This window comes from Saccostrea cucullata, unplaced genomic scaffold (genome assembly GCF_032062105.1).
Source record: "Saccostrea cucullata isolate Sc308-1 unplaced genomic scaffold, CSIRO_AGI_Scuc_v1 ctg825, whole genome shotgun sequence".
Taxonomy (NCBI): Eukaryota; Metazoa; Mollusca; class Bivalvia; order Ostreida; family Ostreidae; genus Saccostrea; species Saccostrea cuccullata.
Genome location: NW_026941377.1, coordinates 9,504 through 30,169, shown reverse-complemented (window position 1 = coordinate 30,169; position 20,666 = coordinate 9,504). Strand labels below are relative to the sequence as shown.

Sequence of the window (20,666 nt, the reverse complement as noted above, 5' to 3'; positions counted from 1 at the left end):
ATCCATCTCGAGAAATATTCACTCATATGGAGTCGCCACCACTTGCTGGTAAAGAGTTACAAATTTTGGCCTATACTCCGTTCTCAGGGCAAAGAGCAGGGAGGGATTTTTTTGTACCTCGGTTTATACGGTCTCATCCAAAGGACATGTCTCCATGTCCCACAATGGGATTCGAACCCGCGACTCCAGAGCAGACGAACTAACCACTGCACAACCTAGGCGACACTTTCTTTTGAAATAATACTTCAGATTATTTAATGGTAAAATACGCTTTTAGCCCATTGTCAGGTACTAACAATTTCGATTCGTCACGGTGTACCATATACCCGTTCAGTTATCCACGACCGGTTTTAAGACTACATTGAATTTTTTTTCCCCTGTGAATGCTTCTCTTCGAATGACCCCAACATGGCATTGAGTATTCCATCTTTTTTGAAACAGTGACTTGTACAGTACTGAGGTTAATTCTAACCGTTAAAAGAAAAACAAGGAATAACCTGTTCGTTTCATTAGCAACTAGTGCTAATTGTAACGGTGACCGTTACAGATGTTCCCCAAACGCTCCCCATGTCCCTTATCGTGCCTTATTCCTCTATGACCTTTTATTTATATGCTAAGTATCCCAGGATTTCATTTAAGAATATAAAAGTTACAATGATATCAACTATCAACGATATGTTGTTTAACGTTTTGCATGCGCGCACAGGTACATGTAAATGCATATGCAAGATGATTATGGCATGTTGATTAAGCGATTAACATATCTTTCTATCCCGCAAATCAAAGAAAAAATACATATATAAATTTACCATTTTTCAACCATATGTCATATTTTTAATGTATCGATTCACATTTTATTTCTCTACTTATTTTAACCTTGGGCTCAAAGTTGGTTTTATTCCGACGACAAGGCAGGGTTAAAGTCGACCTAACCAATCAAAATGAACTTATTCAATACTAGTTCCATACATTGAAAAGGGATTTTTCTTTCTGTTCAGAATTTTTTTTAATATTTCCTCTCAGGCAATTTTGACAACTCTGATACCTGTGCCTGGTAATTTTTATACACTTTGTAAATAAATATATAAAGGTTTTTTGACCGGAACTATTCATTTTTTCAAATGCATAGGGGGCTACTCTCTTGGTTATACAAGAGATGTTTAAAAAGACATTCGTGTCAGCTAATGTGATCTATATTGTTAAACACCTTCTTATTAATATTTTTTTCATGAATGCAAATATCTGATTATTTTACAAAGGAGCGTACATATATATTGATTTTTAATATATCGAAAATCGCTATTTCTCGGGATTGCGTAATTATAAAAAAAAATTCAAATAAATTTCAAAGGTAAATTAAACAAAAAATTCTTGATATGAAAATATTATTTCAAATCAGAAGAATTGAATGCTATTAACGACGTTTGAATAAATAGGCTATAAAAGGCTTATATGGCAACTTTGGTCATCTGCACTTTAATTTTAAAGACGGCAGGATTTGTAATTTTTTCTGTATAAATTAATAATTTCTGTATACTTTGGAAACTCAAATGAAATATTTTAATACACTTTCCTCGAGCTCTTTTCTGCAGTTTTCCTGAAATTTTATGTGGTTCCGAGGTGTTATTTGAGTTTTACAGTGATTCTCTACGTTGCCATTAATTTGATATTTTTGTGGGGGGATGGGGGGTTATTTTTATTCTTAACCTATTTAACGTTGGAGTTGAATCTTGTATCTTATTCCAAGAACTCAAGATTGATTGTGACATTTGGATGAAAGGTCAAGGTCATTAAAAAACCACCACCTCTTTAACTTCTAACCTGTCAACCGAAATAAACTCTGAAAGGTGTTTCTAGATACATGTACTTCATGTTTCTTTTTACCCTTTGGTCAAGGACAAAGGTTATGGTCGAATTCAAGTTCATAGGTCAAGGTGATTTTGGTTAATAGCTAATATCAACATTTTATTCAGGTTACCAGTGACCTTGACCTAAGTTTCAAGGTCAAGGGTAAAAAGACCTGCATGCTTCAGTATCTTACATGTCTTGACATTTAGAAGTTCTTAATTCTGCATGAACATCAAACGTTCAAGTATACTGTCTTTTGATACATTGTGTGTGGTCGCATGTGCATGCACGTCCATGCATTTACTTTTGATAGTAGTATAATGTAGGCAATCATTGTATCTATTCATATTTGAAATTTCACCCTGTATTTTTGAGAACCAATAAAGTTTTAGGCATTTAAAGTTTTAGCAAATCAGATTGCAGCGCACGTGCATGTGCGTGCGTTCATGATTATTCTTATATATCATGCTGTAGATCTTCATAATGTAAGACTATGTTAAAAATTTCAAAGGATTTTGTCAGAAAACAAAATAGATATTTAGACTTTTAGTTTCAGCCAATCGCAGCGAAGGGCACCTGCATGCGCGTGAGATCTTGCTATTTTGACCATGTCATCATGTCTATACTACTATTATATCCCTGTATTATGAGTTTCAAAGCATTTCATCCAATATTTAAAAAAATTACGGCTAAATCTATTATATTGGTCATGTCACGTGTTACACGTGCGCGCACATGCACACACGTGCGTGCAAAATGACCTTCGTTCCGCACATCTAAATAACATACCAATTGACCCTAAAAAGGTTTCACCTAGATCGGATGAGTAGTTTACGAGAACACTCGCGGACAAAAAAGTACCGGAGAACAAAGAAAAAATTCAGAAAAAGTAAAAACAATATGTTCCCAAACTTCGTTTGGGGAACATAATTACATGTACCATCGGGCATCTTACTTTGAATTTTTCAAAGAGCGTTAAACATTTTAAAATTGAGACAAACTCAACGCAACACAAGCGATTTGTTTTCAAGTGCGTTAGTAATGTACATCAACATCTTCTACATATGTACCATGTTGACGCTCAATGCACTTATGAAATAAATGTAAAAAATAAAAAAAATCTGGACTTAGATTTTAGTAATATAGAGCATAAATTTTTAAAATAAGTAATTTTCTAAAGTCCCTGGAATTGAATTACCCTCATCAAGAACGAGGAGAAGACAGCAAGTCTCTCAGCCTGTTTTTCTATCTTCCCTAGAGTGTCGGTGGCAAATTGAAAGAGGGTTTGAGGCTAAACCAAAACAAGAATCTCACGGACCTTATAGGTCACCTGAGTATCACGTAACAACTTTCCAGCGATTATATTCGAGATTGAGTTAACTCAGGTGACTTTAAAAGGTAAGCCAAGTTTTCAATGGATATATAATATATATATATATATATATATATATATATATATATATATATATATATATATATATATATATATATATATATATATATATATATATATATATATATATATATATATATATATATATATATATATATATATATAAAGCACTAAAAATGACCAACGACACGAACAATAAAAATTGTCAAATTTTCGGGACGCCCTGTCCCTTCCTCAGGACAAAGAAAAAAGTTTTTGGTAGCATTTCTCATATATAAGTATTTTATATATATAAAATAAATATCTTCGGTTTATATTTGCAACAATATTAACCGAGTATAAATTCAAAATGCGTAATTTTTTTAAGTGCATTTTTATCTTATCATACTTCTGGCAAGAGAATGCGTATGATTCGAAAAAAATAATGCACAGAACTACAATAAATAGAGAATATAACATACCTTTTTCCACATCACATCCTTCGGCCCTCTGGCTGATTTTGGTGTCTCGATGTGATGTGGAAAAGGGTATGTTTTATTATATCTATTATTATTTATATTTATTACACACTAAGTAATAAAATACAGAACACATTAAGTTGAGAAGAAAATAAGTAAACTATCATGCATGGACTTCTAAAAATGTACACAGTCTTTTGTCTCACACAGTTTCGGACATCAGCCATATCGCATATGCAAAAATCCTATATTTATTACTAAGGAAGGATATGGAGATAACAAACAGTATTCAATCTCAAATTCCATAAAACAATACATAATAAGAGCAGAGCAAACACGGACCCCAGAAAAAACAGAGGTGGGATCAGGTGCCATGGAGGAGTGAGCATCCCCTGCCGACCGGTCACACCCGCCTTGTGCTCTTTCTCATGATCAGGAAATAACGGGAAAAATCCGTCCTCAATTCAATGTATAAATAATGGACTAACAATTGGTATGAAAAATACCAGTCAGCATTTGATTCAATGATAAACTGTATTTGCTGACAAGGTCATTGTATCGACCATAGAACTTACGAAATGATGACTTTAAACTAAGTATGTAATAAAAACAATATAACATAGTTCATTAAAATTTTCTGGAACATTTGAGAAATGCTACCAAAAATGTATGCAATTTTATAAAAACATATCCTGATCATACACAGGTACTCGGAAATGGGTATTAAAAGATGCTTGAGATTTTTTGATTGACAAAATCTATGAACATTATGGTTTTTGTAGATCAGGTCTTCCAACAATCTGTCGGAATTCCCATAGATCTTTCATAGGCGTTGGAACCTGGGGGTAGGGGAGCGTCCCCCCTTTTTGCATAAAAATACATTATATAGGAATAGAAAATTGGAAATTACCTTAATGAATTAGTTTACCCTAATTTCGACCCCCCCCCACTTTCCATTTGCTTCCGGCGACCATGTAATTGCACCCTTGAAAAAAAACTTTGGTGAGTAGAAAATTCATGTTGTGGCCTCCAACTCGACATTTAGATCCGAGTAAAAGGCGACATATTTACAATTAAAACTCATAGCCTCCTTTCCTATGACCACCCAATATATTTCAGTAGAAAGACCAATACATTTGTTTCATATTTGGATATTTTGATAGAAAAGACGTGAAAAGTAACTTAACAACAAAATATTATAAACGCAACTACTTTAATTTGTCATAAAAAAGTAATTGTATGTCCTTATTTTACATAATAGAGACTGAACATAAGTATCAATAGGTTACTAGTATATCAATAGTTTTTTTTCAAATGTATGTCATATATGCATATTGTCTAAAATGAATTATTGGTTTGATGTCTGTTTATTACGTGAAATAAAAGATGTAATTTATTATAATATCATAATCGATCAGACAATGAAAGTCTATATGACTCATTTACTCGATTATGCCCTGAAATTATACAACCAGTCGCTCATTCCAGAAGATCAAATGACTTTTCCACCTCCTTGCCTGCTGAATTCATCACCTTCAGTTGAAGAGAAGTGAGACCAAAAGTAAAAACAGCTTTGCATCTTTCCCTTTCTCCCTTTTTACCAGCCATAGGTATTCGGATTGTTCCAAGAGATTTACAATCTTCAGAATCGTCATATAGAAGGTCATTTTTCTCTGAATAAAAAATCTCGCACCAAATATGATCAGTATCTTTGTACAGGGGATATACTGACATTTTTTTCTGTAACCCTGTAGAATCAATGGCTGTCCCTGCTGCAATGATTCTTAATACACTGCCTTTACAGAAAATGTCACCAAAATCAGAAATTGCTTTTCTTTTTATATCATGAATGCTTGGGTCAAAATCCTGTCTTAAGTTTGTAAAATATGAATATCTCAAGATTCTTGAAGACATTCTCTCGGGTTTATGCCCAAACAAGACGGCACCTTTAACTACTGCAAGTCCACAGTCTTGTGGAACAATCAATGTCTTATTCCGAAACTTTTTTCGTATTGCTTCTTGTAAGAGAGTGCATTCTCCATATCCGCCGACAAGAAGGATATGTTTTACATTCTTATATCTCTCCAATAGTGTTTTTATGTGATCTAATATATCGTTGATAGAATTTTCAAAGAAACCTCTCATGATGACTGCGTCAATTTTAAGCTTATCTTTTAAGAAGACAGCAGTTCCTTTAAGGCGCAAATACTTTATTTCTCTTTGAAAATTTGGATTGTTATCCCTTGCAAATTTATTGAAAGATGCACTCAACTTTACGACATACGTCTTTTCTTCCTCATTTGTAACGGTCCTCTTTTTGATTTCGAAATCACGCAGTAAATCTAAATAATCTTCCATCTCTTCGTTCTTTAGTTGACGTAGTGCATTTACACCCATTACCTTCTGCAGAAATTGAAGGAAGTTCAAGTCGACGTTGATTCCACCATATGCACCCCCACTTGCCTTGCTTATTTCTTTTATGGTGTCTTTTCCCAGTATTTCATGAACAGTAAAATCCCCCGTTCCACCTTAAAAGATAGTTAACTATAAATATCTTGAGAAAATATATTTTTCAATCTGATAGTTAACAAAGATCTTCTCGTTATACTACAGCTATATGTATTAGTTTTAAATAAGTACGTTCAAAAACTCGAACAAAATAATAAGCAGTGATATTTAATTATTTTTAAGAATATATAAACAAAACATTATATGCATTTAAAACAATATTATATAGTTTATTTCCTGATGTCATTACGTTAAGCAGGCTACACATAGTCAAGAAAACAAAAAAATAAACAAGAGGACCGGGGGCTTAATCGCCCACTGAGCAACTGGCTAGGTAAAAGCAAAAATTAGCTCAGTATTGAAACGTTTAAATAAATTATAAAGATTGGTTCTGGAGAGGGGAGGGGATGTTTAAACAAACTTACATGTAAACATGGTAAATCTACACTTCTTTAGAATGCTTGTGTGACACATTATGGTTTTGTGTTTATAAGATGAATATATTTATTAATATATAGCTTTATATACATTTGACAACTTTATGGCTCCTCTATTCTCCTGAAATTCAAATCTACCTTACCTATTTCATGTTTTTATGCTTTTAAATTGATGATCAATATCATGATGGCATTAGGAGGAATTTTAACGATTTTTTTCATGAATTCGTATGTAAAATCTTTATCACCAATAGCAGCCACACCCTTGCCCAAAGGGTCATGATATGAACAAAATTAAATCTTCCCTTAATTTCGGAAGTTGCCTCTGCATGACTTACATCTTTCATGACCTAGTGAATCTTGAAAAGAAGATTTTTAAAGATTTTCCCTATGTTTTCCCATGTTAAACTTTGGTTCCTCATCGTGGCCTCATCCTACTCCCTGGGGTCATGATTTGAATAAACTTGAAAATTCGCTTCCTGAGGATGATTCCACACGAGTGTAATTTTTCATGGCCCAGTGGTTCTGGGGAAGATTTTTAAAGATTTTTCCTATGTATTCTTATGTTGAAATTTGATACCCCAATGTGGCCCCATCCTACTCTCGGGGGAATGATTTAAACAAATTTGAATCTACACTAACTGAGAATGATTCAACATGAGTTTCATTTTTCCTGGCTCATTGGTTTATGAGAAGAAGATTTTTAAAACATGACATTAATTTTCTACCTTTGCATGACTATGCCACCTAGGAAATGGGTGTGGCCCTTCATTTAAACAAACTTTAATTCCCTTTACCCAAGGGTACTATTTGGCAAGTTTGGTTAAATTCGGTCCTGGGATTCTTGAGAAGATAAAACATGATAAAAATGTGTAAAGTTAACGACGACAACAACAACAACAACGACAGTGAGTGAGTACAACGACAACAACGACTACAACAACGACAGATAACTGACAAATTTTGATCAGAAAAGCTCACTTGAACCTTCAGCACAGGTGTACTTAAAATGAAATAATTGTAAAGTTTATACCCCCGATGTCAGCAATCAGGTACTGAGTGCCTGGTAGAGATATGGTGCAATCTTCATTGGGGATATTTTGACACATAATAGAAGCTGCTTCTGGTTCTAAAGCTAGAGTGATCTGTCTTGGAGGAATCCCAGCCTGTTGGAAGAAGAATGACGAGGACCTCAATTTCGAATATGAACCAATTAAAGTAAAAGTACACTTCAAGTTATTTAAATGAAGTGAAAAGTCAAACTTTAGCGAAGCTCTTAATGCACATTCAATTTGAAATTATCGTATATATATATGCTTTAATTTAATGTGCCGAAAAGAAAAGAAGGACTGTATTCTTATATAATTTTACTTGAAGTACTCAACATTAATTTGATAAGTATTAAACTGTTATAAAGGATCTAAGAATTCAAGTTTTCTTAAGGACAGATAACAAACTTTTTTTGTCACAAATTTTGAAAATATCAACTTGGGTCATGTTATAATGAATTAAATGAATAGGTTTCATCGCGTAATTTTTAAATTTTTATTCAAAGTTGCACAAAAATGCATTTTGAAGTGAAAAATATTTGTATAGAATAATAAGAATGGTTTCAGAAGGGTAAAATTTGAACGTCACAGAAGGTTTACAATTTTTTTATATTTTAGAAATTTATTATTTGCATTTTTTGCAATGCAAATGGGTCAAAAAATATGTACGAATCCAGGAATCCATTTTTTATTTGTATCATCTGTCAATAATGTTCATTATACAATAAAAGTATATTAAAAACTCACATTTTCGATTTTTATACATTTTAGATCCATCAGCAATGCAAATTAATTGTTAAGGTAGTACAATATTTATTTCAATAATTATTACAATATTATAAATCAGCTTATTTACTATTGAATGCCGTTATTGGCACCAGGGAAGAAAATATAACAACACTGTTCTTTTTCTCGTTTTTTTTCAAGGTTTTGAATTGAATAAGTTCAATAGTTTTTTTTGGGGGGGGGGGGGTCAAGAGAAAAAAAATAAGAAAAATTAATAACATTTAAAGCTGCCTCTCGCATGATTTCCTTTGCAGAGTCTCTCCAAATTGCAGGTACAGTGAGAACAAACAACACATCGTTAATTGATGAACCAGATACCCTGTTTTTCAGTGTTGTTAAAAAGTGGTTTTTCAGATACTTAATTGACTTTCCAAATACATCTATTGCAGGTAGTGTTCTGCCAAGAATATCCTCTATTGTGGTTCGCCTGGAAAGGTTCTGAAGTTAAAATAAAACAAATATTGTGTGACAATATTTTTCATTTATACACTGTCACAATAAGATCGCCACTATTGTATAGCATTAAAAATAAAAGTAAATTTATGAGAGTGCAAGGATCTGTCAATCAAACCCACCCAAAAGTTTGAAGTTTCAATAACTTATATTAAAGATGAAATTATTTTTTAAATGTGAAATGCTATTAAAATATATACAGGTGCGGTCACACGATGCGATTTTACATCCAATTTTCATTCGACTTGCTTAGGTAAGTCGAATGGAGTCGATTGGTACGGTGGTAACACGATCCGATTTTACATTCCCTTTACAAACGATTTTTAGCAAGAAGTGAACAGGTACTTGTTATTACTTTTTAAATAGAAGTGCATATATATTTCTGTTCAGAGACATGTCTCTGTTCTGTTTGGATATAAAGGATTGGAAAAATATCCCCTCAATTTTATATAACGTCATTTTACCCCATTATGACGTTGATGTTGACGTAATGTACACGGCACACATGTCAATGATCACTCAAAAGTAGATGATCATCTAAGTTTATTACTTTCTACTTCGGCAAAAAAAATCTGCAATTTATTTAATTTGGTCTACCAACAAAGGTGAAATAATATGCATCACAAAAGTTAATTTAGTATGAAAGGCCAGACGTTGACGAAAAAAAGTATAAATGAATAATTAAATTTTGTTTGTATTCAAGTCTCACATTGGTTGATTACCGAAAAGGAACGCAAATTATTTCTTAATAACCTGGTTTTGTATGGGGACAAACACCCTTGACAACCAGCTGAATCATCTGTATTCCATACAATCCCGGTGTAAAGACGAATAATGACCCCCATCGAATAATGACCAGGGGTAATTTTTCAACGACAAGAAATGACCCCCTACCCGTAAAAAAAATCATTTTTTGTAGAAAAAGTGTCCTAGTGGTCATTTTTTTATATGTTAGTCCTAAAAAGAAATGACCCCCATTGAAAAATGACCCCCTTTAAAGTGAAAAGAGATTCTTTGATTGTCAAGTAAATAAAATTTCTTTTTAATATTCCTCCTTTTAGTGTTTGCTTTAAAAGGACATTGACAACGTTTTTAGTTTTCGTATAGAATTTTTCAAGATTTTTTGACCAGGTTTAATGGTACCAAACATGTTCAATTCAGGTCCTTTTTACCTTTTAATGCTATTAAAATATATACAGGTGCGGTCACACGATGCGATTTTACATCCAATTTTCATTCGACTTGCTTAGGTAAGTCGAATGGAGTCGATTGGTGCGGTGGTAACACGATCCGATTTTACATTCCCTTTACAAACGATTTTTAGCAAGAAGTGAACAGGTACTTGTTATTACTTTTTAAATAGAAGTGCATATATATTTCTGTTCAGAGACATGTCTCTGTTCTGTTTGGATACAAAGGATTGGAAAAATATCCCCTCAATTTTATATAACGTCATTTTACCCCATTATGACGTTGATGTTGACGTAATGTACACGGCACACATGTCAATGATCACTCAAAAGTAGATGATCATCTAAGTTTATTACTTTCTACTTCGGCAAAAAAAAATCTGCAATTTATTTAATTTGGTCTACCAACAAAGGTGAAATAATATGCATCACAAAAGTTAATTTGGTATGAAAGGCCAGACGTTGACGAAAAAAGGTATAAATGAATAATTAAATTTTGTTTGTATTCAAGTCTCACATTGGTTGATTACCGAAAAGGAACGCAAATTATTTCTTAATAACCTGGTTTTGTATGGGGACAAACACCCTTGACAACCAGCTGAATCATCTGTATTCCATACAATCCCGGTGTAAAGACGAATAATGACCCCCATCGAATAATGACCAGGGGTAATTTTTCAACGACAAGAAATGACCCCCTACCCGTAAAAAAAATCATTTTTTGTAGAAAAAGTGTCCTAGTGGTCATTTTTTTATATGTTAGTCCTAAAAAGAAATGACCCCCATTGAAAAATGACCCCCTTTAAAGTGAAAAGAGATTCTTTGATTGTCAAGTAAATAAAATTTCTTTTTAATATTCCTCCTTTTAGTGTTTGCTTTAAAAGGACATTGACAACGTTTTTGGTTTTCGTATAGAATTTTTCAAGATTTTTTGACCAGGTTTAATGGTACCAAACATGTTCAATTCAGGTCCTTTTTACCCATCAAACCAACCTTCCTTTAAAAAATTTGTCAAATCAATGCTTTTACCATTTTCAATGTATTTCCTATGTAAAATGTTGATAAAATGGGCCTATATTATTTTTAACCATACGTTTTCTCCAAAGGCCATAATGTTTATACATAAAATACATTGTTGAAACCTTATTTCCGATGACATGCATATACGTTGTCTGAAAATGCAAATATTGAAACAAAACACAGAAATACCAGCACTTTTCTTTAATTTTGAGTTTCTTCCCTTAACATCTAATAAATATTCATTATGATCAAGAGACTTGTTGTTTGTTTCTATTCTTTAATTTACTTTATTGGAAGCGAACTTTCATAAAACATTTTTGCAAGGAATTATAGTAACTTTAAATGGTGTCTCGTTCACATAACCTATAGGAATCGTTCTCATTCGGTCTACCTAGCTATCACCACTTTCAGCATAATTATATCACATCTTTGCACTTTCCTGGATTCATGTACCTATTCTAAATGACGACCTGTTGACTGTCTGTCTCCTCAGCACAATGTTAACAAACCCATCGCTGCTTTTCTTTTAGTACTGTTGAGTTGAATATATCCGACAAATAAACACAGGTGCTTTTGTTTACTTCTCAGTCTGCAACATATATGCTTTATTTGTTTTCAGCGCCTAGAGAAATCCATACGTGAGATCACTCTAAATGACTTTTTTCATAAGTGAGAAAAACCTGGGTATAAACCTTTTTTCTCCGAAAACCCTGCGTTGCCAATGACCTTAAAGAATGATATTCCACTTGTTTTTAGAAATCAAACCATGCAACAATCAGATTCCAATATTCTTGACTTTAATAAAAAAAAATAATTTTTCCTTCATTTCAAATTTTGTAGCTTGTATAAGTTTGGCAAATCCTATTTGACAATGAAAGAGGGGGAAATTTTTACTCCCCCCCCCCTAAAAAAAATACGTTAAATCAAAACAAACAAAAAATAAATGAAAAGCAAACAATCATATAAATAAAACTCTATACCTTTCAATAATACTGAAAGAGGCTCTAGATAAAATACTGAAATGAAGTTAAGCTTTTAAACAAGTTCAATCATATCATAATTTACTTCGCCATGATTAAAGCATTCTTTAAATGTTGATGCGGGTATACTTGAAAGTATTGTGTCAGAGTAACAGTTGAAAATAAGTAGAATAGTAGATTATTTTAAGCTTATTTTTAGTACCTCCTTATAGAAAAAATAATGTAGGGTAGTTTTTTTGTTGCTTTTGTTTTATCAACTTCCTCCTAAATAAGTAAGGGGATTGGGTGGGTATAACACCTAAAAATATGCTCTGTAAAGCTATAGGCTAGTGTAAAATACACATTCTAATGCAAAAACTATACATGTACACATAACCTTTTGATTAAACACATGGTATTCATTACATTTCTTAATTCTTGTTTTTTTCTTCACGATTTTACCAAGTTCTGAGTATATTTTTCAGAGAATTTAATATGAAAATCAGAACAAACATTTTCATTTTTGTAACGTCTTTTTTATAATGTATCATAATATATATATGTAAATTTTATTGAAGAACATTTCTTTTTATGTCCCTGTAATCGACAATTAGGGGGTTTATCGTTTTATCGTGTCCGTCTGTATGTCTATCTGGCGGTCTGTTTCTCCTCAAAAACTTTAACCTTAACCATAATTTTTCATTTAATTGTAGCTTTATCTTTCATATTTCATATGTGTACATTCTTTGTGACAAGACCTTACTTTTGGTACCACCAAATTTGAACTTTTGACCTTTACCTTAGAGTTTGTCCCATTTTTACACATAAATGCCATTAATTTTGAACAAGTGGTGCTAGGGCTTTCCTATTTTGCAATTATATTTCTTGTGAGAAGACCCTACTTTGTGTACCATTATATTTGAATTGCCTTTAAGAAAAGTTGAATCTTTGCTATGTTGCCATACAGGGACATAGCTATTTTACAAATACATTATATGTAAGAGGAGTTGCGGATAACAGATGGATACCCCAAAGCGTAACAGACGGACGGACATCCCAATCACTATATACCCTCCCGCTTTTCAAGAGGAGAATAAAATTATATTTGAAACAGCTTTTTCTGTCTGATTTTTTCTGTCAGTACGATGATTCCTATCATCGAAAAACAATACTTACTTAACCCTTTAGGCTTGATAAATCTTTACTCCTTTAGATTCTGAATCATTACATTGACCTTAAAATATAGCTGTAATCGTATGTTATGAGATCAACATATCATCAATTTATTCCAAATAAGTTCAGCTACGCATTTAGGCCAGAATGCTTCTTTATCCAATGTTTTTTTGCCCCCTAAAAATTTCAGTTTTAATCAACAGGGAGTCATTTTTCTACGGGGGTCATTTTTCTTCACGTGGATTCTGCAAATTTTTAGAGTGGTGACACTTTTTTTACGGGCAAAAGGGTTATTTTTCTACATCGAATAGTGACCGGGGGTCCTTTTTCGCTGTCAAAAAATGACCCCCGGTCATTATTCGATGGGTGTCATTATTCGTCTTTACACCGGCCCTAATTTCCAGTCCTTGGAATTCATTGATTGAATAAATGTACCTTTAACTTTAAACAGTAGCTCGATCTTACCTCGTGTACACAAACATCATGACTGCTAGATCTATCTGTATATCAGTTATTACCTCCCCTTGTTTCATATCACTTTTGTTACTAGGGATGTATTATAGAGCGGCAAATCTGAACTCATAAAAAGCAATACAATTTTACATCCACAGTTGTTTAATTATTTAAAAATTAATTTATAAGGAATAATTTTTTATTTTTTGGCCAAATTATTCGTTGATAACCTGGTTTGGGTCAGTTTACGCTTTTTTATAATCCGCGAACTGACCCAGTTACAAAAGCCCAGAAGGCTCATTCGAAATTCGAGATTCGAAATACGAGATTCGAAATTCGAGATTCGTGATTCAAGACCCAAAATAACCAACCAAAAGGCGATTTGAGATTCAATTACTCCCCATTATTTTTTTTCACCATTAAGAAATCGTTGAGTATTTTAATACCGAGGAGGTCATTTGAATAAATTACAACGCAAGAAAAAGTGTTTTATATTATCAAAACGAAATTTAAAGAATTATTAGATTTTGATCTGCAAGATATGCTTAATTAATTTAGAATATCTTCTTAAATATCATAAGAGATTTGTATAAAGAATATATATATATTTCGTGTTATCTACTTTGGATACAGGGTTGTTGACATAATAGTATACATGTACTTAGTTTAACAGTACAGACATCCCCCCTTTTTCCAAACATATTTTTTTTACTATTGTAAATGTTCATCAAAAGGTCCGTTGCCAACCCACCCCCCCCCCCCCCTCACGTTTTGGAACATTGGTGCAGTATAGTCAAAGAAGTTTTAGAAGTAGTGTATTAAAAGAAATTAGGTACTAAATGAAGTTCGACCCCCCCCCCCCCCCGCCCACTTTTACGCCCCGAAATAGGATTTTCGAGTTTGGAAATTTTTTTTTCTGTCAGTTTCTATTTTCAGGTTTGAAATAATATTTTTGTCTGCCCTCCCCCCACCCCACTTTCAAAAGCGATGCTTCGTCTCTGTAATAATTAGTACTACGGGTTTCAAGGTGGATAGTGTTTGTGACACGGTATTAGAAAGTGGCCAGTGACCAAGTTTATGAAACCAATAGATAGCCCCTCAAATACAGATGGATGAAACATGCATGCTTAATAAAGATAATGACCCATTGGGAATAATAATTAAAAAAAAAACATTGTTAATCAACCTATCCCCACCCCAACCGAAGAAAAATAGGGGTTACATTGTATCATGGTAACTGGAAGTTATTTTTGAATGGACATAAGCATAAATTTACTGTTTTGTATATTATATCGGGAAAAATATTACGGGAATGGCAAATGGGAATGAAGGGGGGGGGGGGGGGGGGGGACAAATGTGTTGTTATCAATATTCATTGTCAAACTTGCGATGCATTGCGATATAAATATATATTCGATAAATATATTAAAAAGACACCGCTCGGGTCTCCGACTTGGTCAAAGACTCAACTATACTAGTGAAACCATAGTGCTCATTTCAATGGGGGGGGGGGGGGAGGCACAGCCAAACAGTTTCAGTTTTCAACTACCAAAAATTTCTTGACAACCAAAAACACAGCAAAGAAGTCATCAGATGTTTTTATTGAGGGGGCACAAAATTGAGGGGACACAAGCATATACATGTAGTAGTTATGATTTATATAGTATTTTATATTTTGGCACAATTATAAAATTATGGGGGGGGGGGGCACAATGTAAAGAAATGTACCCTCATTAGTTTTTCATATAAATAATAATAATTTTCTCCCTAATCAATGTTCTTATTTTAAAACATGTCGACCTAAATCTTCCGCAATTCAACGATAAGACCATATAATATTCTATATACGTACAGGGTGTTTCACAATATATGTCACACATCTAAAGACAGATAGATAAATAACAACAAAAGCTACACACACATTTTATATATCATTTTAATCGGCATATATTCAAAATTATTTTTTTTAGTCAGAAGTATCCAAAATCCCCCACCTCAGTTACTATGGCAACAAATCCTCAAATGTTATTCTCGACGTGTTTTCCCAACATTGTCCTAAATAACTTTATAAATTTCTGACCACTGTTTTGTAAATTTCCCAAGATTTCTGAGCTTTTCTTGTTTTATATCTGGCTTTTTATAACCCTAATAGTGCATATCTATATTTATTTAAAGTAACATTTTAATAAATATTTCGTTTCAGAACTACCGGCATGTGTTAATTGGTGTCCACTTCTTACACTCTCCTTTCAGTCAATCTTGCCAACTTTTACCCCGGCTCTGACTGTCATTTGACTTTAAACGTTGAAAACTTGTATGCAGACATACTTAACTCAAATTTAAAATTGCGAAATACTTTGGATACACTTACTGGCATTGTTACAACCCATCTTCCTAAACTCAGATCTGGCTTTCATTAGGTTTTCTCAATGATTGACTCTGACCCTGATATTGTTCTCATCTCTTCTTGATATTTTGGGGGATGGGGTAGGGTTGGGTGAAGAGGAGGCAGGGTTTAACTGTCTTTCATCTTTACATTATAATTTAATTTAAACCCTCTTATTATTCTTAATAGAAGAAAAAGTAGACAGTGATTTCTGGTATAGTTATTTTTTATCATAGCCTCCTGTAAAATATCTAAAATATCGTAAACGGTTCTTATAATAAAAAATTACAACAAATTTTTGCTGCAAGTTTTACGCAATTTTGAGAATAGCTGAAATGATGACATCACTGATTATATCATCAGTTACTTCCTGGATTATTATTATTTTCCCGATATTTTGCAACATAATAATTTTAGATCAATATGCTTAACTATAGTGCTTTGGATTTTTTGGTATCATGTTCGATATTCAGATTATGCTCATTTAGATGTGTGACATATATTGTGAAACACCCTATTGTTTTGTTTAATGAGGAAAAATAAGAATTTATTTAAATTTTCTAAAATGTAACCTAAAACTCCTTTTTATTTCGTTTTAATACATTATTTTATCTTTTTTTCTTGCATTATCATTAAAGCAAATGACCCATTTGATATGAATATATTCAACGATTTCTTATTAGTAAAACATAATAGAGGGGAGTAATCAAAGTTGAACCTGCCTTTTGATTGGTTAATTTGGATCTTGAATCTCGAAACTCGAATTTTGAATCTCGAATTTCGAATCTCGAATGAGCCTTCTGGGCTTTCGTACCCAGACCAGGTTATCATCGAATAATTTGACCAAGAATTAGAGTTATTTCTTAAGTAACTAAATATTAAAATGTTTAAAGGAAATCACTGCTGATTATTGTAGAAAAATATTGTGTAATACAAATAAGAGTTCCCCTTCCCCTCTAAAATCATTGACATCGGAAGCAAATTGAAAGGGGGGCTTCGTGAAAGAGAAAGAAAATCTAACATACAAAAAAACTTGACAAGCAAAAAAAATGTGTTCATTGTCCAAACACAATCACGAAAATCATATTTCGTTGGGGGGGGGGGGTGTCAAACTAATTTCAGTGTCTTTTTTTTTACAAACACTAGACCTACCTCTTACGTACTTAATGCAACTTGCCTCTTATAATTTATCATAAAGATATACTTTTTTCTTTATTAAAATAAAGAGATAATTCATTTTTTTTTTTTAAAATATGAATTATAGCATTTTTACACAAATATTTCTTTAAGAAATTACCTTTTTATGCAATTTGGAATTGTAAAAAATACAAGAAAAATAGGTAATACCTACTTTGTGCTCCATTATAATTTTTCATGCGAGATGAATTACAGTGACTTTGCCTTCATTTTAAAGATACTAGTCAAATGATATAAAGACCTGTTCATTTTCATTTTGATTTGACATTTTTGATTCTTTTTAATGCATATTTGATGTAGAGCAAAATAATCTATTTTTAGCATTTCACACTGTTTTTGCACGTTCTTCTGTGTAATAATAAGCATATAAAGGTACTGTTTTTTATACCTAAAAATTAAGAGCAAGTTGCCATGAAAGAAATGTCAAAGTTTTAAAAATTTCACACAAAGACTTTTCAAACATAGGTCCCCCCGTAAGTAAAAATTATAAATTCTGCTCACATTCAACAGAAACTGTTGCATTGGCTTTTCCCATTAACGTGTTAACTGTAAATTACCTGAACAATTATACAGGGATTTTGAAATATAATACACATTTGTCGTCAGGACAGAGAGTTAAATTATGTAAATACGAGTATTAGCCATTAATACCATGGAAAGATACTGTCTCATATTACTGAAGCGGAGTGTGCAAAAACATTTTCAAAACGTGCTGAAGTGCATTAACTAAACTGTTGCAGTTATATGAGAATACTAGTATATCTTTCAAAAATAATGAGTCATTGTATAAAATATATCACACAGCTGCTTCATAAGTTGTAAATTATATTATACCTCTGTGGATTTTTCTGTGTAAAAACAAGACCGATAAATATGTTATTTTTTTCCTTAAGAACCCTCTCTACACTGCAAACTAGAGAGTTCTGATTCTATTGTATTTTTTTGCAGTTAGAGTGATCTGCCCTTAGATCTAAATTCTTAAAATTTGAAATTCACAGTTTATTACACAGTTTTAAATCAATTCAGGTATTCTTAACATTTTAAAAGGCCGAGATAAATTAATTGAACATGTTATTTACATGTTGTTTCTCTATGGAAGTAAACAAGAGTGATTTCTATTCACTGATACTGTGTTGTGTTTGATTTTTCCTGGGGATAAATGCCACGCACCATATGTTGAAAATCATATAAATAAGCTCAATACTAACACCTTTATAGAATATATTTTTCTCAATATCCAAAAAACATTTTGTAATGGTGTAGAGAGAGTCCTTAACAGTGGATATAGCAGTCAGCCGAATTCTCTGATTCAAATCTAATAGAATAGATTTTACCTTGCCAGCATATACTTTGTAAAATTTAGTGAGTCAAATGCTGCTGACTGACGTTTTTCATACTAATTGAAAGTCCATTATTTATACACTGAAATGTTGACAGATTTTTCCGTTATTTCCCGGCTAAGACAAAAAACGCACGGCGAGTGTGACCGGTAGGCTGGGGATGCTCACTCCTCCATGGCACCTGATCCCACCTCTGATGTTTCGGAGGTCCGTGTTTGCTCTGCTCATATTTTGTATCGTTTCATAGTCTTTTGATCTTGAATACTGTATGTTATTTCCATATGATTCCCTACTTTATTGACACACCTTTGATTCTCTTTTGTATTTGGCTAGGACTTAACTAAATGCAAACAAGTAAAGGGCTTTCTCATCTTATCAGTGAATAATTTAATAAAACAATTATTGCTGTTTTTCGGTCAATAAAAATTCGGGCTCGGTGAATATTGTACTCCTCAGATGGCTAAATCATTGTATTGACCTCAAAAACAGCAATAATTGCATACAATTCAGACTGTCAGAAGTAACTCAAAATGCATTCATGATACATCAGACTGAAACTGTTTTTGCAGCATCTTTAAACTCATGTGATTGCATGTTGCACAGAAACGTTTGAAGAGACTATAGTCTTCAACATCGCTTGTTAGTTTTGTTGATATGAATATATTGCTGTTTTTGTTTGAATTCTCCTCCAGAAGTTTTTATAATATGCATCTAGAAATGCCAGCATTTGCCAATGGAGCGGCAAATTTAGACCTATACTCTGCACGCAGTGCCATTGAACAGTGAGATATCCATTTTGTGACAGTTCCTCTGCAACACAGTCCCTTTTTTATACGATCTCATCCGAATTACCTGGCTGCACATCGTGCTTATGCCCCTTTAAAGAGAAGGATATTGAAATAACGAACAGTATTCAATCTCAAAGTCCATGAAACGATACAAAATAAGAGCAGAGAAACACGGACCTCCGAAACATCAGAGGTGGGATCAGGTGCCATGGAGGAGTGAGCATCCCCTGCCGACGGCTCACACCGGCCGTGCACTTTGTCATGATCGTGAAATAATGGAAAAATTAGACCATTCAGCTCTGTAAACAAATACAAACATTATATGCAATTTAAACATTCACCTTGTACTGTCAAAATAATAAAAATATACACTAAATTAGCATATTTAAAATAGATATACGTATTTTTTTTGCAGTTAGGTATTATAACCTGTACTCACTTTCTCTTGGTGAAGAGTCATTTTAAAACGTTCAAAGTAAAAGTAGGCGCGATGTTTTTCTTCCAAGACAAGGTTGACATACTTGTCCTGGGCTTCATATCCAAACGAATTGAGCGATTTATCCGGATTGAGAAGAAGACAGGTCGGTGCTTTTAAAGATGCTAAAGAAGATGATCCAGCACACCACGTTTGTGGAGTATGAATGTCATTCGGATGACTACGAAAGGAGAAAGCGTATCCACTATATGTTGTACCAAAGTCAATGGCAGCAACAACAAACCAATCAGTCATATTCGCTTCCTGGATTGTTTCATTCAGTGAGAACAAAGAATATAGTCAACGATGAACTACTTTCGTTTTGAATGGAAATCCCATATTTTGTATAGTTTTTCACTATTTTTTTCACTTGGCTGAACCTATTATGTTTTTTTAACAATTATGGTAATATAAAAAAATGTTAAACAGTAACGGCGTAGTCCTTGTATTCATACGCCAGACAGACTTTGGTGATATGCTCGTGTGTGTTATGTGTATTTATCACTTAATTGTAATTTCATAATGCTTTTTATTAGTGTCTAACAAAGAAAGTGTAAATATGAGGGGCATTTCAAAAGTTCTGAGATCTGTTTTATAAAAAATTAGCCGTTTTACGGACATTATTGAGTTTGATATCATTGGAAAGATAAAAAAAATATGCACATATTGTGACGTCACTTAGTAATTTTTATGACGTTATAACTCCGAAAATGACGTCAGAATAAAGAATGTTTAGCATACTGAAAAGTCGCG

At 32.9% G+C, this 20,666-nt stretch overlaps 1 protein-coding gene across 1 annotated transcript; it reads right to left on the bottom strand.

Moving 5' to 3' along the window:
- Nucleotides 1-4,923: 4,923 nt before the first annotated feature.
- Nucleotides 4,924-20,219, bottom strand: LOC134257717 (heat shock 70 kDa protein 12B-like). The gene is made up of 4 exons (XM_062740310.1): nt 19,878-20,219; nt 8,699-8,917; nt 7,678-7,810; nt 4,924-6,227 (listed from the first exon to the last, which is right to left on the bottom strand). Exons 1-4 carry the CDS (start codon nt 20,166-20,168, stop codon nt 5,179-5,181), a joined length of 1,692 nt encoding a protein of 563 aa, XP_062596294.1. The 5' UTR covers nt 20,169-20,219; the 3' UTR covers nt 4,924-5,178.
- Nucleotides 20,220-20,666: the final 447 nt, after the last annotated feature.